Source organism: Mytilus galloprovincialis, chromosome 3 (genome assembly GCF_965363235.1).
Source record: "Mytilus galloprovincialis chromosome 3, xbMytGall1.hap1.1, whole genome shotgun sequence".
Classification (NCBI taxonomy): domain Eukaryota; kingdom Metazoa; phylum Mollusca; class Bivalvia; order Mytilida; family Mytilidae; genus Mytilus; species Mytilus galloprovincialis.
In genome coordinates, this window is record NC_134840.1 from 46,254,506 (window position 1) to 46,281,185 (window position 26,680).

Below are 26,680 nucleotides of genomic sequence, written 5' to 3' on the forward strand. Positions count from 1 at the left end.
GTTTTATCTAAACGATTTTCATGCATTACCTGAGCTTCTTCAAAACAGTATCTATCCACATGATTTTCTATTCGACCTCGTACTAATTCTGATATGCGACCTTCTACATTAACTGGATTATGAGCACCTGGAGCTAAAAATTCTCTGAAAATAAATATACATCACTGTAAAATGTTGTCCAATGAAAGGAATCAGTCTAAATGTTGTGGTTTCATACACACATCATGTACAGAGAATATACAAAAACAGATGACAAAAGTATGCTGACTGATGTTTCCCTTTGTACTTAGTTTAACATGTTTATTTGTAAAGCTTTATTAAGTTAAGTCTAAATAATCATATAATCTGATGGAAATCAAGCATAGCTTGACACATTTTGGAAATTTATATAGGTAAGCTCACATTTGGTTTATTTTCCCCAAAAAAGGAAAATTTTGGTTTAATTACTGTAAATTAACTTATTTTCGTGAGCGATTTTCTTTAACGAGTAGAAAAACAACACAATATAAATCATTGTGAATATGTAATACTCTTATTAAACTAAATCAAGCAAATTTGAACATCGCGAAATTAAATAGCCGTTAAATAAACTAGAAAGGGTAAAATGCAAAATTTAGTTTCAGCGAAATTGAGTTGGTGTACCGTATGAAGAACTTTGACAGTGCAAAAAATATATTATTCCTGGACAATCATATTGTGAAAACCTGGTGTTAACAAGAAATGGATTGTAAACAAGTGCACCATATACAAAACTACCTCATCTGCATTGTTTAAACAATTGGCTGTCAAAAGTTTATTTAAAAGGTTGTAACAAAAAACATCATTTTACTGGCAATTTTCAGCTAAAATCTCAATTATAGGTATCATCATGCCAATTGAATGGAAGACGTTCTATTTTGATCTTGGAATAAGAGGATATGATATCATTGAAATCAATAATCAAAGAAACTGTTCTATTCAATAAATTGTAAAAAGTGATTTTTTTACCTCTTTTGTTTTGTTCTTTAAAAAATGTGCCGTTGGGTTGCTGTTTCATTGATATATAACTCTTATAAGCCAAGATTTTATTCACAGTTTTTTTTCTAAATTAAAGTACACAATACTCAGCTCAGGACGCATTCTTTTTTATAACTTGAAGTCTACTTACGAAAATATTTCAGTAACTTTAAAATTTACTTCTCTAATAGGTAGACATTTTAAATCTTGACATGCTAACCAAAATCTGCAAAGAGAAAAATAAGAATTATATCTAGAAGCACTGTTTAATTCAATATCTATGAGGGAGCAATCTTAGATTTGTAACAAGTAAGAATCATAACAATTTGTTTAATTAACAATGCATTTGTATCATTTTCTGAGGAAATTCAATAGTTTAATCCCCCTATTTTATTGATTATAGTAGGTAAGGTCTGATAAATATAAATTATTACACATCATTTCCATACATGTCTTACCAGCATCCCAATCCTGTATCACTCTGAGGCTTAATAGCAACACATTCCCAAAACTATTTTTCTATTCATCATAACAAATGTATCAATGCATTTAGTGTGAGTTTTTTTTTTAGTGTATTGTAGAGTTCTGTACCTCAATTGCCTTTATTCACCAGAAGGTCTCACTAATTCACACTAAGAATGGTGTTTACAAAATTTACATCGCCTAAATGTGCCAAAATATTCCTAATTGTATTAAACAGGTGTGACTTCTTACTTTAAATTTTCCCCACTGAATTCTTTATCTAAGAATTTACTAAATTGTTCCTTCCCAGCAGGATCACATAGTAGTTCTTCTATAGAAAAAGCCCATCTTTTTACTCTGCGTTGTGGTATATCACGAGGGTTGCTACAAAATATATAAATACAGACTTCTGATTATAAAGTTACAATACTGGATATTGGGGACATTCAAAATATTATTTTTTCATATACATAGCTATTGGAAGTATAAGGTATAATCTCAAGGGGTTTGTTACTATTTGCCATCTTTACTATCCATGGGAACCCCTAAAAAATCATCTAATTTCAGGGTTTCCCATGGATAGTAAATCGGCAAATAGTAACAAACCCCTGTGTTTCAATGATGGGATTTATTTATGGTCACTTGGATATGTAAATAATACAATATTAATATATTTTGCAAATGGTGAGCTAAATTACAAAGTACCGAATAAATTTTACCAGTCACATAGCTATCAAAATTCTAAGTGGGAAATAAATGCTTTTGATTTACGCCAGTAAAATGCTGAAACAAGCACTAAAGCTCTGTTTTACATCAACTTTGTTTTTCCTTGATAGTTCAAACATATTTTCTCTATCATAACACTCGCTAATAAAGGATCCAAACTAACTTAATAAACATAAGTGTTTACATTGTGGGAAGTATCAACTGGGAGTAAAATAAGAAATTTCATTGTCAGTGTCAATATAATATTTTTAGAATCTTGAACCAAATCCCTGCATCACAACATTTTGACGTCTGAAATATTTGCTGTACATCTCAATCATAGATCAAACATCAGACTACGCCAATCTGCTCTAACTTCAACACGCTTCTAGTTATGCTCTTTCAATTTCATAAGTATTTGGTTGACTTTTAAGATTGAAGTTGCATCTTGTCTACTACACAAGCCCTCTTGCTCTAAAAAAAATTCTACTACACAAGCCCTCTTGCTCTAAAAAAAAATAATCTCAAAAACGCACACACAGGTTTTCCATAATCTTTCCAATGCAGTTCACAATGCATTCACTACTGAACTTTCTAACTTGACTTACACTGTTTTTTCCTGTTCCCAGAAATCTATATAGTCTGAGATCCATGGATTTGATGGGTCAGGAGGAGTAATAAATGCATCAAATTCAGCATACTGGTCAAAATATGATACATAACTACAAAATAAAACATCTTATCAGTGTTGTTTTAACTGAAGTAAAACATCTTCATTTTAAAATTAAGAAATAATTCATGGCAGCCGTAGATTTGTTTCAATTTTACCATGGGTTGGGCATTTATATTCATTTATTTTACCATCAGCGTTAGCGAGGGGTAAAATAAGAATATATAAATGCCCAACCCATGGTTAAATGAAAACAAAGCTAAGGCGCCTAGAAATTATTTTGATTCTAATTTTGGCTGTTCTGTTTTACCCAATATTGATAATATAAGTAATATTATATAATTAAATGATTTTTCTTTTTTTTAATTGCATTTTTCACTTATATATTTTCTTCGACTGTAATTTTATTCGTTTTGAGGCGAACAAGAAGCTTTAAAACGCCCGGTATTTCATTTGGGTTTTGTTTACGGAAACATATTTGTGACGTCACCTTGTTTGTTGCCATGCCAAGACAATAACATCATTTCGCGAAATTTTTGTTTGATGAAATTTTACCATGATAAATAAGTTGAAATGGACTGATTTGATTATTTTGCTCTAGGATAGAGATAAATATATTGTATCTGAATCTTGGCCTTCGTAAACTGGGGATTTTGATGTCGAAAATAGAGGATCTGGCAGTATAAATAAGTTGGTCGTAACCAGGAACAGCCGTTTTTGTGTGTTACTGTGTTTGCGCTAAAGATAGATATATTGCGATTATACTGGTTGACGATAATAGATCGTCATATTAGAATTGTCCTAAATATTGTAACGAAATGGGGGTCCCTTGAAATGGAACTTGTTTTCCCTAAAATTGTGTGATGATGTTGTTAAAACCTTACCGTTAATTGACTGTTTTTATTATATATTTCCTGTGTAACTATGTTTGTTAACTTTTTATTATTCTTGTCCATGTTTTTACAAACGGAACAGCTGTGAATCGTTTACTTTAAATGACGTTCAACACAATGACGTCATAACCTATTTTTGTTATGACGTCGGCTCTGGGTTTGGTAATTTAGGTGAATGGTAAGCCGAAATGGTAAATTGTAAACAATTTCGGTAATGGTTTACCAAAGTATAAATACAGAGGAGAGAAAGAATAAGACTTTAGTACGACTTTACCCTGGGCAAGTAACACGCTAATTCCAAGCGATTTAAATATACATGTACCGAAACCATTTACCAGACTAAGTAATAACCAGACTATTTCCGTATAATGTGGGCTTGTTAGTTCCATAACAAGTTATATTTAGAGAATAACTTCTAGAGAGAAACGTTATCTTTTGACATTGAATTTCAGTTACCATTTGCCGATTACCAAACTGACGTTCGTAAACTTTCTGGGTATAATATAGTTCCGCTAACCATTTTCTTTAATACATGATATTCTAATAAAGTAGGGTATTTATTTGTTAGACTAGAATACTGTTAAGTTATTTAATATGTGTACGCATTATTGATATTTAATACTTCATAAAGTAAATACAAGTTGATTTTTATTTAACGAGTCTGTTATTCTTACAAAAACCTAAACAGAACCAAACTAAGATCTACCAGAATACCACAAAGTACCACAAAACCTATACAGAACCATATGTAGATCTACCGGAATACCACAAAGTACCACGTTACCAGAGAACCACGCTACCAAAGAAGGGTCGCCAGTTATAACTTTAGTTCATAAATATTTATACATTGTTATAAAACACATTCTTACAGCAACACACTAAGGGTTACACATTTATAGTTTATCATCAAAGCCTGACCGCTCGGTTTTCGTTACAATATATATCTCAGAATATTAACCTTCCTTGAAATTGATGCTGCTTTGATATTTAAATTATACAATTTAACATTGACATATATGACTTTGTAATTCAATATATCATTGATGTAGCTTTGAAAAAAACATCACATCCTTCATTTGATTTAGTAATACAATGTGTATCATTTTATTTAAATGTCTGACAATGAATCATTTAATATTCAATACACTCATCATAGATACCAGGATTAAAATTTTATACTGGCGCCAGAAACTCATTTCCTCTACAAAAGACATATCCTGACGCTCAAATAATTTAATAAAAAAAAAAGCCCAATAAAGTACGAAGTTGAAGAACATTGAGTACCAAAATATTCCTAAAAGTTTTGCAAATTACAGCTAAGGTAATCTATTCCTGAGGTAGAAAACCCTTAGTATTTCAAAAATTCAAAGTTTTGTAAAAAAGCTAATTTATAATTATGAACATATCAATTACAACTCAATACATCACAGAAGTGCTGACTACTTGGCTGGTGATACCCTCGGGGAATTAAAATTATTTTTCTTTATCAATTTCTTGTTTAACAAGTAAATATATATGTTCAATCTTTTCCTATTTATTATTTTGAAATAATATCAATTGTGTTTAATTTCAAAAGATCATCTACATTTGTATAATTCAGATTTACATATCATACACATTCTATTATATTTTTAATTTTACCTCTCTGTAACCTTGGAAATTTTTATTCTTCGTTTTTCTAATTTTTTCTTTAAAACTTCAATCTGAAATTATAAAGAATTCAAAAGTTATCGTATACACAATAGATGCAATTGAATATGGAAGATTTTGTATAAAAAGACTATATGAAAGTTCAGAATAGATATTTGTATGACTTCAACTTTTCTTCTTCAGATTATTAACCAAAGAGCAGCTGGGTAACAAGATGTAAAATGTGTAAAATCAGTAAGTTGATTCAATTCTATTTCTTGTATTCAATTTATATTTTCCATTTTTTGTTTTATTACAGTCAAATACTAAATATTTAAAAGGCTTAACAAGCCTCATGTTTTAAATCATTTTTTTTTACTGGCTCAAGTGGATAAATATTGTTCACACTCAATGCAGTGATAGAATCTATATTTATCAACTAATCAGTTTGCTGAAATTTTGATTTGATTGTAAATGTAGAATTGCTAAGCACTTTGTCACGGTCACATGTGTGCTTTTATGTATCTGTCCAAAACTAGGAACCTGTTGGTCATAATTGTTTTTCTTACATAGTTTTATTGTAAATTAATCTGAAGATTTTTTCTTTTAATTGCTCATTTTGTACTCCTGCGATTTTTAAAGCTCTCAATACAGTATGTGTTTTACTCATTGCTGAAGGTTGTATGTTTCAGGTTGTTGTTCTCATCCTTGTCCTTTGGTCTTTGGTGGTACTGTGGATTCATTTTTATTTGTGGTATACCAATTTTTGTGGGTTTCGTGGGTCACAGCGAACCACAAATTTAAGAATTCAACAAAGAATAATCCTGAGAAATGTGTATGTAGTTGGATGTTTATTTCCAGTTATGTTATGTAGTTCTAGTATAGTGTTGACTAGCGATAAACATTGTAACATAACACATATTTTTTATTGAAAGAAGATACAAGTATTTTGATTAAATCTATAATATATATATCGAATATCAGTGATAATTTACTTTTTAAAATTGATTAAAACTGTTCATGGAAAATAACTGCAAGTTGTTAAGTACCGTGTCATAGTTTGGTTTACCAGTGATTAAAAATCAATAGGATTAAGTACGGGGATATTGCCCGTAGGTAATATTGTTTATGACAGAAACAATTATTTTCACACCTTATACTTATATCACTGTTTATTATATTGTGATTAGGGAAATGAGCTTTCAATCATAAAGTTTTGAATGCCTTATAGAATTCAGACAAGAATTTATAAATTGTAAAACAAACAAATAATTAGTTGTCTCTGTCAATTATTGTTATCGAAGTTATCAATGAAAACTTTAACCTAGAATGACCAAGCAAGGATTTTGACAATTCAAAACTTTTCCAATGAATTCCTTCTTTTTTGTTTTGTTTTATTATTGATCAAACCAAGGAGGTTATATGATCTCCTAAATCACAAAGAAATCCACGAATAACGTTTCTAATTTTTTGTTCTTGTAATCAGCGATCCACGAATTTCCGTATACCACGAAACGTCTTTTTTTCTCTATCCACGAAAAATTGATACCCATGAAAATAAGTGAATCCACAGTAGTTATCTCAATGGCGTAATCATATAAACACATCTCTTTATTTCTATGTTGTAATATCATTTTATTTCCATGGTTAAAACCTTTTTTTACAGTTATAAGAGGTTTAGTTTTTTAAATACAATTATAGTTTAAGAGGTTCGGCTTTCACAGAATTGTATTTCTAAAAATATGTTTAGAAAGTCACAAATGAGTTAAGCCCTAAAACGATGTGTTAGCCTATCTGTTGTATTAGTGATAAATGGGGGATAACTCTAATTGCTTTATAGATTTGACCTATAGTTCCTACCTCATGCCGTAAACTTTCACATGGATTGTGTAAATCTGCCTCTGATACACTAGGACTTAACCTACCACCAGGGACAGCATAATTTGGCTAAAATAAAAACAAAGGTATTTATAATTCATGTGATATTTCTTTAATTGAAACAATAGTTATTTCTAAATATATAATGTTCAATGCACTGCTTCTTATATTATTTGTCTAAAATCATACCAAACAAGAATGTCTCCATAGTACACGGATGCCCCACTCGCACTATCATTTTCTATGTTCAGTGGATCGTGAAATTGGGGTCAAAACTCTAATTTGGCATTAAAATTAGAAAGATCATATCATAGGGCACAATCCCGGCACATGTGTACTAAGTTTCAAGTTGATTGGACTTCAACTTCATCAAAAACTACCTTGACCAAAAACTTTAACCTGAAGTGGGACCAACAGACGAACAGACGAACAGATGGACAGACGAACAGAGGTACAGACCAGAAAACATAATGCCCCTCTACTATCGTAGGTGGGGTATAAAAAGTTGTACAATGTATAATGATTTTGAAGGGAATTTCAAATTACACATTAGAATGTGATTTTCTCCCAAAAAAAATTCTACACTGGTCCAGTCCTAGTAAGTCTGAAATATGTTTTAACAGGAACTCCGTTTTGATATCTTTTTGAAAAATAAAGGAGTTACCAAAATTGTTTTCATTACCAAAAACTCTGACTTTAAATCCTCTTATAACTATTGTAAAGCAGTAATGGAGTGGCAATTTCAGTGTGAAATTTCATATTCCACAGACAAGTTTCTAGTTACCATCATTTCAAAATATAGCCACTAGATAATAAAAAAAATGGTTTAATTTTGTTAGAATAAAAGTTGGAATGTCAAATGTTTGTTGTAAATCCAGTGGGATTTCCAGTGACACTAGAACAATAGAAAAGTCACTCTTCTTATGAAAGAGATAGAAAAGGTCTAAGAACAGGAGAGACAATTTACGCATAAAACCCGATATGCATAGGGATGAATATCTCTTAAAACACAAAACCATTATATAACTTTTATACAACCACTATAAATAAAGTATATGTTAAAGCTAAATGTGTCAATATATGATTTTTTAATTGCCAAACATGCTGTTAATTGAACAACCTATTGTTCAACATAGGGGTGTGTAAAAAACTGCCAGATTTGACTGCATATTTTTCTTTTTTTTTGAAAAAAATATATATCAAACCTTAATAATGTAGCTTTCTGGGTATCCAATTTTTAACGTGTTCCGAAATGTAGTTTCGTCACAAAAATTTTTCAAATTTGTGTCATTTTGTCTATATGAATGTCGGTAAATTCGTATGATCGAGCACACCGACAAGTATATCGTTGGGACAACTCGATATAATGTAATCAATATACGTGAAAGATTACCTAATGTGAAGTTTATCAAAATCATCATAACATAATTGATCAACACATTATGTTTGAACAACATGAGTCCTACAATATAAGATTTAAAGGTGCATATTATTTACATTCAACGTTTTTATTGGATTTTTTTTTACTACAATGTAACCTCGAGGTTCAACGTTGATAGTAAAAAAAAATCCCAGAAATTTTTTGAATGATATTGTAAATGATACGAACCTTCGAATTCTTATAACATCGGAATAGAAAATATGTGATCCGAATTAACCATGCACGTGTGCTACAGAAGATTATGAACTTTTATGATGTACAGGGGGTAAGGGTTTTTCTTAAACAATATTATGATCCCAAATTTGATGAATTTTGTTGGCAATACTTTAATATACACACTACATATAGCAAAGTATATATTAAATCTCAATGTATTATAATTAGGAAAAATGTTTGACTCGGTAAAAAAAAATCTTCCCCCTCCCCCCGTATTGCATGTAATGGTTTAAACCTAAAGGATTCACACTAACTGCCTAAAAGGGGTCCGCTCCAGTCTTGAATCAGTGATTTTGTTTATCATAAACAAAATATTGTCTCACACTGAAAGGGTCAGCCGGGCAACATGCACAGCCCGGATTGTCAAAACAACTAAGATTTACAAAAACGATTACAAACAAAAACCATCAGTTGGACAATCTTACTGGAATCTGATTATCTCTACTGATAAATAATGCAACACTAATGACACATTAAAGTTTTGGAATGATTTTATTCACAAAGAATGTTTCTCATTGGTATACATTTCTATGCTCTTGTCTTTTCAGAGTTTATATTGGAAATTAAAAATTGCTGCATGAAAGACACTAGCTCCACATTCCTATGCATATGATTTTATATGTACGAGAATCATTCCATAAAATATCCGTTTGATATCCTTTCAATGCATGACACTGTCTAGTGGTTTTTCTGCCACAATTACAAGGAAAACCTGGTTAAACTTGTGCTAAATCAAACACTTGAATCTTACATCGCTATTGATGTTAAGCAATTATTTAAAGGGCCATCCGGAACTGTTGGGTTTTATGACAGTCTTCCTTCCATACACACCATCGCTGCAAAATAATTTGAACATTCAATTAGATGATTATAATATTATTTGGCAATCCAAAGAGAACCTGAAAACATCAGACCACAATAAACAGAGACCCCAAAAAAAGCCAATTTTACTTTACAATGAAATTGAAAAAGTAGTTAGTTACATGTCAAATCATCTTTTGGCTGTCGACAAAAAATAAATAAAATCTAAATTTCGTAGCATTTTACCACCCCCCCCCCTTTTTTTAACTGAATTTGTTCAAGGTATGGTGGTTTTACCCCTTTTCAGAATTCAGTATGTCATGTTGTATATCTTTTATAAATTAGATGAATTTCTAGCAAGTTTCTACGATATTCTTTATCATTTGACAAAATACTATGCATCTGAATTAAATTGTTTACTATTTGAAAAAGCGCGCCTTCTTTTACTTTAATTTACTTCCCTTTATTTCACATAGCAACAAATATTAAAAACTGCCACATTTGACTGCATATCAATTTTTTTTCCCCAAAAAAATATATGTCAAGCAGCATAATTAACTTTACAAATTGGGAGAAAATCAAGATGTTCCGACTATAGGTTAGTATTAAAAAAAAATAATGAAAGGTTGGCATGATTCCAGGTTTGAACCCTGACGACACTTAAAATCGAAAATTCACTTATTTACCTATCATATGAAGATACGATGATGTGATAAACTTAACTATTAATAATTTACCTGGTTTATTATCATATTCACATTACGTTGACACGCCTCAGTTCGTCTGTGTTAGCTCATTTCAAGCTCGTAAACAATGTACACCATTTTCCGCTGTTCTTTACCGATTACCTCTAGTCAGAAGAGCCCACTGTTTACAGGGGCGATAATATTTTGTCACCGGTTCACGCACTGAATCAAGCTTAGATATTTCTTTGTCAGAAAATGGTTAGTTTTCTAAAATCAAGATTCAAACCTATGATTTTAAGAAGAGACTTGCCAACCTTTAACATAACTCACACAAATTCATCAAAACATTTCAAAGATAAATTCTGGCTATACTCCTGTTTTTAGGTTGTAATGTAAAACTTCTGTTTCAGGTTAGGGTGAAGGTTGGCACCTGTTAAAACATTTAAACCTACTGCATTTGTATGCACCTGTCCTTAGTCAGGAGATTGTTGTTCGGTGGTTGTGTTGGTGTGTTTCTAGCTTTTTATACAGATTAGACCTTTGGGTTTCCTGTTTTAATTGATTTACAGTAGTCCCTATGGTACCCTTTATAGCATGCTGTTTGGTGTTAGCCAAGGCCCTGTGTTGAAGATGTACTTTGACCATAATTGTTAACTTCTTATACATGTGACATGGATGGAGAGTTGTCTCACTGGCACTCATACCACATCTCATTTCTTATTTATTTGGTTGGAATGCTTCATGTTTTTTTTTCTGGCTGGTATAGATCATAAATATATTATTTGGCCATAATTAGGTAGTTCTTTCTACTTCACAGGATTTTATAAAAAAAATTATTTGATATTTTTTTATAATTCTTTAAATTCTAGTTACACTGGTGGCCATGTTTGACAGTGGTAATTGGGTAATAAATGTATATTTTGACCCAAAAAATTGGTCATACACATAATTTTTCAGAATGTTTTGTCTTCTTATCTTTTTTTATTAACAAGTGCAACCAAGTTTAAAGGCTAGTTCTGGAGTCTTCAACCATATTCCTAAAGTCTCAATAAAGGTCAAATTTAACCAAATAATTGAAATTGGTATGATTGTTGATGAGATAACTATCCACCAAATTTTGGATAACCTGGATATAAGCAAATATAGGCATTTGTATGCCTTCAGTAATGAGAAAAACCATACTGTATAGTTGGCTATAAAAAGCCAAGACATGAAAAATAAAAAAACAATTCAATAGCAAAAACTGACGGCTAACAAACCAAAAGCCGATTACTTTTAAAAACCCTACCCTTGTCATTTTTGAGTGCCTGTTCATCCGACATGCCTTCTTTATATCTACTTCTGTTGTATTTACACATCCTGGCTGAAATAGAAATACAAACTATCTTATTAAATGATAACATACATTTATAATAATATTTTACATTTTTTCCTGTCCTATACTATCAGGAAGAGATTACCTTTTCTACAATTTAAGATATTACAAACAAAGATTGATTCATCCTTTAATATTTAAAAACAACAATGTGTCCATAGTACACGGATGCCTCATTCGCACTTTCAATTTCTATGTTCAGTGGACTGTGAATATGGGCGTAAAAACTCTAATTTGGCATTAAAGTAAGAAAGATTCTATTATAGGGAACATGTGTTCATTGGACTTCAACTTCATCAAAAACTACCTCAACCAAAATCTTTCACATGAAGTGGGAAAGACAGACAACCATCCAGTAAGACAAACAGACGTCTGGACAACCATACGGATGCACAGACCAGAAAACATAATGCCCATAAATTCAGCATCAAAATATATTTATTCAAATTCAATCCAGAAATCTGTTTTCAGTCATCTGTAAACTCTATGGTCAATTTATAAATATTTAATATTTACATTATACATAATACAACCCAATTCCTTTATAACTATTTTGTAACAATAACACAAGAACAAAACAAACTAAAACCCTGACCTATATTTTATGGTTCATTAAATCTTATAAAGTTAAAAACCTTATTTAATTTACAGTTAGTTAATTTAAACTATTTTGATACATTCAGTTACTTATCAGTTAATGATGATATCTCCTATAAACAGAAGGAGTTTTGGGCACCAGTTAATGATATCTCCTATAAACAGAAGGAGATTTGGGCACCAGTCAACGAGACAGCAACCCAAAACCACTAGATATGTTGGTTCAGCAAGAATGGCCCTGTTTGCTCAAAAAGCATAAAGCCATACGTAATTTTGACAGAAATCAGTGGTGCAAAACCAAACATAGACTTAATCTGTAACTCATCACAGTAGACTCACATACTAAAAATCAGTTCAACATATAAAAGCCTTGCAGGATGACAGAATGACTGTTTAGGGTAACACTATATGACCCCACCTAAGACCATAAATAAAGCAACAGTCATCCAGTTGGCTACATCTTTCACCAAAGATATTAAGTGTCCATACAATATGGCAAGTTCCAAATTGTCCAGAGTCTGAAAAGGTTGTGAATCAACAGGAACTTCAATGGATTGTCCAGATTTATGGATTAATGACATGAATGGCATGACCTCCATGTGTACAAAAATAAAACCCTCAGATTATGTCTTATTTTAGCTTGGGGCTTTGTTTTCTTCTGTGTTCAATTTTGTATTTGGAATTTTCATCAAGACTCAACAAATATAATTTGGAATTGATTTTCTATGACTGATAAAATTACCAGTCTGAGGATATAGACATGTAAATAAAATGGACTTCAAATTCAGGGCCAAAAATGGCACTTACAGTACAATAAAACCTGTATAAACTGGCCAGCTACAAGACTATGGAAAATAGCTTGTTTGGACAGTGGGCCGGTGTATTCAGGTTTCTGTTTTGACCGGAAGTTGATAACTTGTGATGTCCCATGTATTTCATGTTAAAAAGTTGTCTGCTCTTATGAAACTGAATTGTTTGCCGCAAACTTGCAGCAGACTTTCTGCAAGCTTGCGGCAAACAAAAAGTTTGCAGGAACACAGAAAATAGTGTTTGCAGATGTTTGCCACTAGCTGCAAACTTTCGGCAAACATTGCTGCAAGCTTGCGGCAAGTTTGCGGAAACATCAATGTTTGTTGTAAGATTGCCAGAAAGTTTAAAATAATAAAGAATGTTTGCCGCAAGATTGCAGAAAACTTTGACCATTCAATATGTTTGCCGCAAGATTGCAGAAAACTTTGACCATTCAATATGTTTGCCGCAAGATTGCAGAAAACTTTGACCATTCCATATGTTTGCCAGAACATTGCAGGAATTACACAATATTGACTGAGCATGCCTAGTTGGCACTTCCTGGATGCTAACAATTTGAAATTGTGGCTAGGTCATGTTGGTTGTGTTTGGAAATGCATTTCACATATAAGAGGTCAAGCAGGCATTTTGGTTCAATAATATGGGATAATCAGTATGTAATTGTGTAAGTACAAATGATTCACAGAACTGCATGTTTTAGTTAAATGATTAATGTTATCATCATACATAATTAAGTATAAGCAACTATATATACATGTATGTGTGATTGAAAAACTTAAGCTATTATAAGTTTGAATTTGTAACTGATGTACTGCACCATCATGATCATGTTTTTAAGATTAAGTTAAATTCTGTAAAGCAATTATTACCTAGCTTTATACTCAATACACATTTGAGATTTTACCTTTTTCATTTTTTAATACAAGTATATTATGTCATTTGAGAATGACTCCTGCCACTTTTTCAAAACTCAAATGCATACATATGTATTTCCTTAAATCTCATGAGTTTGCAAGAATTTTTTCACGACTGTTTGTATAAGGACAGGAATTGACTTGTTGCTGTGTAATATGTAATTAATAAATTGAATGTGTACACACATGACATTGGTTTATGTGTAGTTCCTGCAAGTTTGCCGCAAGTTTGCAACAAACAATTGCCGCAAGCTTGCCGTAAACTTCATTTGCATGGTAAAATGGTTGCGGCAAGTTTGTGGCAATGTTTGCTGCAAACTTGCGGCAAACATTTGCCGCAGGGCTTATTTTTCGGTAAGGGTGATTGTAAAACTGATAAATACAAAAAGTTAAAATGTAATATCTTTGTACGATATTTGTTTTGAATGTTCTTATTCTGTGTCTTTAGAAATTAATGAAACAGGTTGTTCCCTGATTTTCAAAAAAATATTAATTTTAACCTTTTTTACATATCCTTTATGGTTATACTTAAACTAGACTAAAAATATTATATGTTATTCAGGTCTCAGACAGGGTATATACTGTCACATTCCTGGCTTAAAGTTTATATCCCCTGAGCCGAAGGCAAAGGGGATATAAGCCCTAAGCCAGGAATGTCACAGTATATACCCTTTCTGAGACCTGAATTACACATATATTACGGATTACCCCTGACTTAATGTTATTTTCCTGTGCAGGTATTTGTTGACAACACATAAATATATTGAAAAACCCAACCTGATATGTTCGGCATACGTGAAGGATTTTCTAATTTGCTGTGAACATAATTTTATCGTGTATGTAATAATTTATAATAACACTTTTAACATTAAATTAAAGTATTAAAAGTGTAAATTGCGTGACTTTGTATCAAACATGTATTATTGACTGAAGCATGTCATTATTATCCCTCTGTGAGCCTCTGACAGTCTGATAGCTTATGACTACGTCACATAGTAACCGGTGTTTTAATGACGTTTTTGAGGTTCCAATTGGGGATAAAACGTTGTATATACCCCAGCAGTTTCCTGAATATATACTGACATCTCTGTGTTGTTATCCAATCACAAACCTCGACACATTTGTAATCCGAAATATAAGCAAATATCATTATCGACTAACAACCTACTTTTCTGACATTACATCTCATTTTTATGACAAGAGCTGTCAAAATGACAGTAAACCGGATTCTTTAACATTTATTTGTGTTCTGGCATTTATCAATATTACAAGGACCAAAACTCCTAATAGGAAATTTTAAAAGGTTTGGTTGAACGGTTCATGAGTTAATGCACGGACACAACATTTTTAAAACTTTCAAGAACCGTAACTCCTGAACGGTAAAAGTCAAAATCGTCATTATTGAACTTGACCTCCATTTTGTTGTCAGTAACAACATATTAAAATTTTAAAAGGTTTGGTTGACTGGTTCATGAGTAAATGCACGGACACAACATTTTTTAAACTTTCAAGAACCGTAACTCCTGAACGGTAAAAGTAAAAATCGTCATTATTGAACTTGACCTCCGTTATGTTGTCAGTAACAACATATTAAAATTTTAAAAGGTTTGGTTGAACGGTTCATGAGTAAATGCACGGACACAACATTTTTTAAACTTTCAAGAACCTAACTCCTGAACAGTAAAAATCAAAATCGTCATTATTGAACTTTACCTCCATTTTGTTGTCAGTAACAACATATTAAAATTTTAAAAGGTTTGGCTGAACGCTTCATGAGTAAATGCACGAACAACATTTGGTTGCCAACCGCCCGCCCGCCCGCCCGCCCGCCCGCCGTACATCCCCAAATCAATAACCGACATTTTTGACACAAAAATCCGGTTAATAAAAACAGCTTTAAAATTACATTTCGTAACTATCGCTTATTTATGTTGACTTATGATAATAAATTGTGGGATGGGTCTTAATTATCAGTTACTTAAAGATCAGCTCTATCAATTCAATTATCACATACATTGTAATAAATATTCAATCCAATGTTTGTAAACATATTCTCTTATATAAACATGAATTTACTGTTTACATCAAGCAACAAATCATATATATAATAACATTTACAATTACTTTTGTTTTTTCAGTGGTTTAATAAGAGATCTTAATTTGTTAAGTGTTGTAAACATATTTTGTAAGATTTATTTGTCCTTTGTTGACACACATTTGGGTCGATAAACTACATTTGAACCTCTTTTATTTCCAGTGATATTGTTGGCTTTTTCAAAACTACCTCTACCCTTTTTTATTGGGAATATATGCGTCATTTTTATCAAATTGGGAAATTTACAACTTTATAATAAACCATGAATTTGACTGGAAGTTCAATTTGCAGACCCCCTTTCAAGAGATAAACCCTCATTTGAAATATAAAGACCCCTTATTGTCAGTGATGATACATAGATAGACCCTAAAATCTGCACATATAGTCATTTTAGACATGAAAAATGTTTAAATGAGTGTTTTTCAGTTTCTATTCATGCTCAATTACTACTGTCTGGGAAAAAAGGTGTATTTTTGGGAATAATTTTAAGTCATTTTTTTTTTCAAATTGGGATTTTTCTCAGGGGGAAAAAGCCTTTATTCTCCAGTAATTTAAGGCAAACAATATCATTGATTTCATATTCCATTTAATGAAGTATTTATGCTTTTGAGGCATGCCTGTATAGTACAGGAATGGTAGACTATGAAACTTTTGTCAAGTTGCAAGAAGTATGATCCTTGATTGTTTTTTGTTGGGTTTTTTTTACAAATAATCTCAATACTCCAGGAAAGTCTGAAAATATTAATTGCAATTAACCATAAAAATAAAACAAGAAAAGGAAAAATATTTAAAAAGTATCAAACTAAACAATCAAACTCCAGAATGTATTCAAGAAATGAACATATCCCATGGAATGACCATATGATACCACTGTTTAACTGTTCATGAATGTACCGTATGGAATTGCATGGGTTTCCACAAAATTTCATACAGAAAAAGCTTACACATTTAGATGTGAAAATTCAATAAGGGGTATTCAACTTTTTAAAGCTGGTTTAACCTCTCTACAACTTGTGTCTGTATCAAGTGTAAGAAGACTCCTTCTTTTTTGGCAGGTTATACAAAAAGGTACATCTTTAAACATGGTTGTAAGTCCATATATTTCTTGCAACTGGCTGGGAATTATAAAGAAGGTATGCACATAGAGACTGAAGGTTTTCTTATAGTCTTCATTATTACTCAACCTCTCTATTTATATTTATTTCATATGTTTGACTTTTCATTTAAATTTATACCATATCCTTCACTTTTATATAAATTTATCCTGTATGCTTGACTTTTCACATAGATAATCCTGTATCCTTGACTCAAATTTATCCATCCGATTACTTACCACAGGTCTATGAACATCCCAAAATGCTCTTTCTTGACTGTCTAAAACTTTTCTTTCCAATTTATCTCGTTTTTTATCAACTCTGAAAGTAAAAAGTTTTCAAGTCATATTGTGTCAAACAAGAAAATGTATTATGATACGAAAGTTACTTATAAATTATTCTTCCAGACATGGAAAAAGCATAATCACAAAAATACTGAACTCAAGAGGAAAATCTAATAGGAGTCCATAAGCACATGGCAAAATCAAATGAAAAAACACAGCAATAACAAATGGACAAGAACTGTCATATTCCTGACTTGGTACAGGCATTTTCAAATGTAGAAAATTGTGGATTAAACCTGGTTTTATAGCGCTTAACCTCTCACTTTGTTGACAGTCTCATCAAATTCCGTTATATTTACAATGATGTGTGAACTTAACAGACATAATAAATAAAATAGTCAAAATATGGGTACAGCAGTCATCATCATGTTTAGAACATAGCAACTCCTTCTTAATTAACAACAGCAGAGCATTTAAAAACATGACTCCACATTTTGTTCTAAAACATTGTCCCATTGGCATGCCTAAAGTGCCTCTCCCTACATTAGCTGTAAGCTCTTACAAACACCAAATTCAAAATCAATATTATTGTAGCTGTTCAGCAAGAGATGTTGAAAGAAACTTTTATTACATATTCGATATTTTTTATAAGTAACGAAGTAAATTTGATTATCTCCCCTTTTGCATGATCTCGCCTGATTATATTTCTTATTTAAAGCACATATTCAATGTGTGCATTCATATTTTCAAAATAACCTATTATTGTCACTATAGTATTTTTCATAGTTTTTATAACTAAAGTTATAAGTTACAAGTTTTTCTGTAGCTATTCTCAGTTTCAAGTTTATTGAAATGAACAAGTAGTGTATGTTTCATTTTCATGTAATAGCTGTATCATTTAGGTCAAATATGACACAATAGTTTGAGCATGTACCTGGAAGCTTACATTCATAACAGTCTAACTGGAAAAATAGATATACCCTGATTGGTTTATAGCCACAATAGTTAATTAGTTTATTAGAAATAAGCATTTTGAGTCAAGGACACTTATATTTTCCACATGTCCATAAGACTTTGCTGTGTTTACATTTTGGCCTACATCAAGGATTCCACGGGATCCTAAAGGTAAGAAGCATTTAGCTTACTGCCTCACATCTCTGTGATTTCTTTGTATCATAGACATTACTAAATAAATGTTTGGCTTTTACATAAATACAAGAATTTTATTTTTGTAACTGTGTCTGTTATGTTATTTACAGAGTTGTTCTGAAAAATAGTAACACCTTAGTTTATGTTTATATACAAATATCAGCTGTTCTTGAGATTGTAAACTATTATCCACACTAATAACATATTATCTCTACTATGAATATTCATTCAAGCTACCTATGGAGAGAAAACATATATCATAATTGACAGCCTTAGTTAGTGTCCCTTTTAGTTTTGAGTTTTATAAGTAGTTTTCTTATTTGTTTACTTCTGGACTTTGACAAGAGTTAGCAAGAATCAGGAATAGGCCAACTATGTAAAGTTCCATTTACATTCACCTAGCGGTTTTAAGGAGTAGTCATTTAAACCTGTTTAAACTGATGGACAAATGGAAAAACATTGACATACAGATGTCTGGTTGATTCTTTAAAGCCCCAAAACATTTTGTTTGTGAGGGTTATAATAAAAGTTACATTTTGACATAACAAGTTCTCTAATAAAACTTTAATTTTGATATCACATTAGATTTTCATCAGAGTGCTTTAAACCTAAAAAGAAAATAGCAGTAGGATCATTCATTCCAACAATCAACCAATGTTTCTGAACAAAAATCTAAACATAGTACATGGATGCCCCACTCGCAATATCATCTTCTATGTTCAGTGGATCGTGAAATTTGGGTCAAAACTTTAAATTGGCATTCAAACTAGAAAGATTATATCATAAGGAACATGTGTATAAAGTTTAAAGTTGATTAAACCTTTACTTCATCAAAAATTACCTTGACCAAAAACTTTAACCTGAAGCGAGACAGAGGGACAAACAAACAGACATACAAATGGAAAAACATAATGCCCTAGGTGGGGCATAAAACTATTTTCAAACCTTATCTCATACAGTGTACTCATAAATTGCTAGTAGTCTGTGGTTATTTATGTATTATTGTCATTTTGTTCACTTTCTTTTGTTTCATATTCTAACATTGGACTCGGACATCTCTTAAAACTGAGATTCACTGTGTGTATTGTTGTACGTTTGTTTTTTCTACATTGGCTATAGGTATAGGGGAGGGTTGAGATCTCAAAAAACATGTTTAACCCCGCCACAATTTTGTGCCTGTCCCAAGTCAGGAGTCTCTGGCCTTTGTTACTCTTGTATGATTTCTAATTTTAGTTTCTTGTGTATAATTTGAAGTTTAGTATGACGTCAATTATCACTGAACTAGTACACATATAGGCCAGCTGGTGCCTGAGTTTCTCCCTGCATTGAAGACCCATTGGTGGCCTTCGGCTGTTGTCTGCTCTGAATTCAGCATGTTGCTTCTTTCACATATTCCCCATTTCCATTCTCAATTTTTATCATAAACACTTAACATTGATCAGTGAACCATGAAAATGAGGTCAAAGACAGCTGAACAATGTCAAAATGATATGAACTATATACAAAACTTAACAAAAGTTTGCCTGTTAACTTGTAATTACTTATAATTAATCTGATATAACCATGAAAACTTAATGCTGAATAAAAAACCATGAAAATGAGGTTACATTCATGTTAACTCCATTAAAAAGGCATATACTCTTATATCCAATCCACAGGTAACATATAGTTGACCTATTATTTAGAGTAACTAAGGAAACTAACTAAATTATTCTATACACCAAATAGTGTTGACTTATTTCTTAAAAAAAATGCTGAGAAACTTTGCTAAATGAATAAGGCCGTTAGTTTTCTCTTTCGGGGCCTTTTATAGCTGACTAAGTGGTATGGACTTTGCTAATTGTTGAAGGCCGTACGTTGACCTATAGTTGTTAGTTTCTGTGTCATTTTGGTCTCTTGTGGAGAGTTGTCTCATTGGCAATTATACCACATCTTCTTTTGTTATATACACTCCTTACTAAATAAAGCAAATAAAAACCTATTTTACACCAAGTCACCTCAGCATTATTCAATCAGCAATAAAACTGAGCTGCAAAAGAGGCAAGACAAAACAATCATTCTGACGAATGATGCTTTAATGTGATATCTAAATAGTGCAAAAATTAATTAATGTTTATTCTGAACTAATGGTTTCTTATAAACTCTAGCATAAACTTAAAACATGGTTATACAATAATTACTGCTGCTGCACTTGGGTACCTCTTAGGAAGACTGTTTTCTTTACCTGAATTCTAAGAAGCTTTGTGCATATATTGTTTTAAAATTCAAGACTTACAGAATCAAAGTTGCATGAATGAATTCAATCAGGTTAGGATGCAGAATTTTATCTTAGAATTGTTGGAATCGACAGAAGGTTTGACAAGTAGCAATGATTATTCAGAAATGTCAGCAGTTTTGTCTAATGGCAATTGGAGGTTTTTACCAATTTTCTTCCAAGACATAATAAATGGATCATTTACCCTAAGTGTTAAGGCAATTCACCTTAACAAAAAAAATGAAAACTATTTCATGTAGCAGAAACGTTTGATGGTTGTTAAAATCATCAAACAGTTTAACATAACTCTTAATCTTGTATTCTAATTTTTTTTTCATGTAAACTGCCATGCTTAACTGAAGATGAAATCTTAACAAAAGCTTAAAATCATGAAATGGGATAATAACGTAACATTTTCAAACAAGAATGTGTCCATAGTACACGAATGCCCCACTCGCACTATCATTTTCTATGTTCAGTGGACCATGAAATTGGGGTAAAAACTATAATTTGGCATTAAAATTAGAAAGATCATATAATGGGGAACAAGTGTACTAAGTTTCAAGTTGATTGGACTTCAACTTCTTCAAAAACTACCTTGACCAAAAACTTTAACCTGAAGCGGACAGACGAACGGAGGCACAGACCAGAAAACATAATGCCCCTCTACTATCGTACCGTATTTGGGCATGTATAGTCCGCACTTTTTTCCTTAAATATGTAGTTTGTACAAGGGGTGCGGATTATACACAACTATAGACGGTTTTTGAAATTTTATAAAAAAAAATTTTTTTTTTTTTTTTTTTTAATTTCGTTTTTTCTGCATTAATAACGTATATTGGAGATGTTTATTATATTTATTTCATTTAAATTTTATTCTTTTATTCTTTTTTAACTTTTCTCTTCAAAATTGATTATTCAAAGTAAAGGTGTGACATCCTGCAAAGGTAATCAAGAGGGGTAATTAAGGATTAAGTATGGGTGTGTAGCAATTAAATAATGATGTCAAGTTTAAGGTGTTAAATATTATAATCCCAGGCAAAAAAACAACATGATCAATGAAAAGATTATATAAGATTAAATAGTTTTAACATTTTGATTACAGCTAATTAATTTAGAGAAATGTTTGATCTCTTTTTTCTTTTGTTCCATAATATTTAAATTATTTTTTGTTATATTATATTTCAGCTTGGAGATACTTAGACAAATGTTGATTTTAAAAGGGATCTTTTGATTAAAAACTACTTTTATAAAATTATTTAATATTAATTACCTGATGAAAAGCTCTACCATTTCAATATTTTTCATGAATTAAATAAAACATTTTTTTTTTTTTATATAAAATACATGGAGAATAGGTCCCTTTCAATGGATTTTTACACTGAACTAGGCTTTTATAAAAAAAAAAAAAAAAATTGTAAAAAATTGTAAAAAAAACTTTTTTTCTCGATTTTAAGGGGATGGAAGGGGGTGCGGACTATACATAAATGCGTACTATACACGGCCGAATACGGTAGGTGGGGCATAAAAATTTATTGCCAAATGGGCCCTCAAAGTATTAAAAACATCATACCAATAAGGACATGTGTCAATGAGATAACTATCAATGAAAGTTTTTAAATGAAATGGATGTAAATCTTATATGCAAATGAAAATTATACATGTACGGTGACCTATAGTTGTTAATGTCTGTGTCATTTTGGTCTTTTGTGGATAGTTGTCTCATTTGCAATCATACCACATCTTCTTTTTTATATTGTATTTCTATTTGTAAAAAAACTTGAAGTACAGGGCTATAAATATCATAAAAATGTCAAAACTTTTACAGAATTGTACAACAACTACCATGACATATTAAGGAAATAGGATTCTAATAACAGTAATTAAATGAAGAGTGGTATTGCACACCAAACTTGTATAGTTATATTATTAATAAAGGAAGTGATATTAATATTGTCCTTTAAATCTTTTATTTGGATTAAAAAAAGACATATTGATAAACGGCTCTTGTTTAATCAATTGGTAATTGTGTTCCTAAGTAAGGAGTACAAAAATTAAAATATTTTCACAGAATTTTATTTATCTGATAAATTTTTAATTTAAATTTGATCATTTTTGTTGAATACTAGGTCCATAACATGTATTTATTTCAAATAGTTTGACTCAATTATTTTTTTTCTCATTTTAGATAAGGAAAGCAAATCTGTCATCTATCTGGCAGCCTAATGGTTTTATCAAATGAGAATCATATAAAAATAAGAAGAATATTGAGTTAAGAAGCCCATGTAGGGTAGTTAGAAGGGATATGTTTACTGTTCATATAACTATTTTTACTTTTTCAAGGGACAGTCTAAAACTTTCAGCACTGTCTGAAAATCCTTGATCCTCTTTTATATCAATCTAGTAGGTTTTTTTTTCCAATTGATATTCTGATCTGTAGTATGCTTTTTATGTTGATAATGGATGTACACAACCAATAAAGTTTTTACAGAAAACAATATAAAAATCTAAAATGACTAAAGAAAATCCCCATGAGCTTAAGGGAGCCTTGAAACAGAATTATATAGTCTAATCAAATTCAACCTAATCAAGCACAGTTCAATATCAACATAATGAATATAGCAATTACATTTAATTGGCTAAGAACATGACAATAATATCTTTAATCAAAATCTTTAAAAAAAAAACTCAATGCTGTTAAAACTGCATAATCTATTTAATGATTTTTAGGAGTCAAATGTTCTGGAGGAATGCTGTTCCTTCAAATTAATTAAAGTTATCACAAGTTTCTTATCTTTTTATGTAGCTCATCACGACTGCATTCTATTGCATAGGAATATAGATAGATAATGGTATAGTGCATCATAGAAGATAATGCATGTCTTATAATCAGTGCAGTAGGAAGGTAAATTTTAGGTCATTCATAATTTTGAAGGAAAATTCATTGATATTTTTACCTAAAGTAAAATGTGAGATTTCTACCCTCACATGTTGTTCTTCAATGAATACCTTAGGTTTTTCTCACTGAAAAATACCCAACAGCTCCTTTAACCTCTATCATACGTGAGACTACCCTATGGCTTTGATTATGTGATTGTACTGGTTTCTTAGGGGCACTATTTGATGGTTTTGATTATGTGATTATACTGGTTTCTTTGGGAGAGCTATTTGTTGGTTTTGATTAGGTGATTATACTGGCTTCTTTGGGAGAGCTATTTGATGGTTTAGATTAAGTGATTATACTGGCTTCTTTGGGAGAGCTATTTGTTGGTTTTGATTATGTGATTATACTGGCTTCTTTGGGAAACTATTTGATGGTTTGATTATGTGATTATACTGGTTTCTTTAGAAGACTTATTTGTTTGTTTGTTTTGATTATGTGATTATACTGGTTTCTTTGGGAGAGCTATTTGTTGGTTTTGATTATGTGATTATACTGGATTCTTTGGGAGAGCTATTTGTTGGTTTTGATAATGTGATTATACTGGCTTCTTTGGGAGAGCTATTTGTTGGTTTTGATTATGTGATTATACTGGCTTCTTTGGGAAACTATTTGATGGTTTGATTATGTGATTATACTGGTTTCTTTAGAAGACTTATTTGTTTGTTTGTTTTGATTATGTGATTATACTGGTTTCTTTGGGAGAGCTTTTTGTTGGTTTTGATTATGTGATTATACTGGCTTCTTTGGGATAGCTATTTGTTGGTTTTGATTATGTGATTATACTGGCTTCTTTGGGAGAGCTATTTGTTGGTTTTGATAATGTGATTATACTGGCTTCTTTGGGAGAGCTATTTGATGGTTTGATAATGTGATTATACTGGATTCTTTAGGAGAGCTATTTGTTGGTTTTGATAATGTGATTATACTGGATTCTTTGGAAGAGCTATTTGATGGTTTGATTATGTGATTATACTGGATTCTTTGGGAGAGCTATTGGATGGTTTGATTATGTGATTATACTGGTTTCTTTAGAAGACTTATTTGTTTGTTTGTTTTGATTATGTGATTATACTGGCTTCTTTGGGAGAGCTATTTGTTGGTTTTGATAAGGTGATTATACTGGCTTCTTTGGGAGAGCTATTTGTTAGTTTTGATTAGGTGATTATACTGGCTTCTTTGGGAGAGCTATTTGTTGGTTTTGATTAATTGATTATACTGGCTTCTTTGGGAAACTATTTGATGGTTTGATTATGTGATTATACTGGTTTCTTTAGAAGACTTATTTGTTTGTTTGTTTTGATTATGTGATTATACTGGTTTCTTTGTTTTTGAAGCTATTTGATGGTTTGATTATGTGATTATACTGGCTTCTTTGGGAAACTATTTGATGGTTTTGATTATGTGATTATACTGGTTTCTTTGGGAGAGCTATTTGTTGGTTTTGATTATAATATTATACTGGCTTCTTTGGGAGAGCTATTTGTTGGTTTTGATAATGTGATTATACTGGCTTCTTTGGGAGAGCTATTTGATGGTTTGATTATGTGATTATACTGGATTCTTTGGGAGAGCTATTGGATGGTTTGATTATGTGATTATACTGGTTTCTTTAGAAGACTTATTTGTTTGTTTGTTTTGATTATGTGATTATACTGGCTTCTTTGGGAGAGCTATTTGCTGGTTTTGATAAGGTGATTATACTGGCTTCTTTGGGAGAGCTATTTGTTAGTTTTGATTAGGTGATTATACTGGCTTCTTTGGGATAGCTATTTGTTGGTTTTGATTATGTGATTATACTGGCTTCTTTGGGAGAGCTATTTGATGGTTTGATTATGTGATTATACTGGCTTCTTTGGGAGAGCTATTTGATGGTTTGATTAGGTGATTATACTGGTTTCTTAGGGGCACTATTTGATGTTTTGATTATGTGATTATACTGGCTTCTTTGGGAGAGCTATTTGTTGGTTTTGATTATGTGATTATACTGGCTCCTTTGGAAGACCTATTTGTTGGTTTTGATTAGGTGATTATACTGGCTTCTTTGGGAGAGCTATTTGATGGTTTGATTAAGTGATTATACTGGTTTCTTAGGGGCACTATTTGATGGTTTGATTATGTGATTATACTGGCTTCCTTGGGAGAGCTATTTGATGGTTTGATTATGTGATTATACTGGCTTCTTTGGGAAACTATTTGTTGGTTTAGATTAAGTGATTATACTGGTTTCTTAGGGGCACTATTTGATGTTTTGATTATGTGATTATACTGGCTTCTTTGGGAGAGCTATTTGTTGGTTTTGATTAATTGATTATACTGGCTTCTTTGGGAAACTATTTGATGGTTTGATTATGTGATTATACTGGTTTCTTTAGAAGACTTATTTGTTTGTTTGTTTTGATTATGTGATTATACTGGTTTCTTTGGGAGAGCTATTTGTTGGTTTTGATTATAATATTATACTGGCTTCTTTGGGAGAGCTATTTGTTGGTTTTGATAATGTGATTATACTGGCTTCTTTGGGAGAGCTATTTGATGGTTTGATTATGTGATTATACTGGATTCTTTGGGAGAGCTATTGGATGGTTTGATTATGTGATTATACTGGTTTCTTTAGAAGACTTATTTGTTTGTTTGTTTTGATTATGTGATTATACTGGCTTCTTTGGGAGAGCTATTTGCTGGTTTTGATAAGGTGATTATACTGGCTTCTTTGGGAGAGCTATTTGTTAGTTTTGATTAGGTGATTATACTGGCTTCTTTGAGATAGCTATTTGTTGGTTTTGATTA

The 26,680-nt window shown here is 31.4% G+C and overlaps 1 protein-coding gene across 3 annotated transcripts in view; it reads right to left on the bottom strand.

Annotated features, from left to right (window-relative positions):
• LOC143068115 (regulator of G-protein signaling 7-like) overlaps positions 1-26,680 on the bottom strand; it is a 103,524-nt gene that overhangs the window by 19,259 nt on the left and 57,585 nt on the right. For all 3 annotated transcript variants that reach the window (XM_076241912.1, XM_076241911.1, XM_076241913.1), the window contains exons 7-14: positions 17,502-17,583; positions 11,666-11,740; positions 7,216-7,302; positions 5,368-5,429; positions 2,772-2,885; positions 1,711-1,842; positions 1,148-1,222; positions 30-144 (exon numbers count right to left, since the gene is read on the bottom strand). In XM_076241912.1, the coding sequence (XP_076098027.1) occupies positions 30-144; positions 1,148-1,222; positions 1,711-1,842; positions 2,772-2,885; positions 5,368-5,429; positions 7,216-7,302; positions 11,666-11,740; positions 17,502-17,583 (742 nt within the window). The remainder of the gene's footprint in view (positions 1-29; positions 145-1,147; positions 1,223-1,710; positions 1,843-2,771; positions 2,886-5,367; positions 5,430-7,215; positions 7,303-11,665; positions 11,741-17,501; positions 17,584-26,680) is intronic.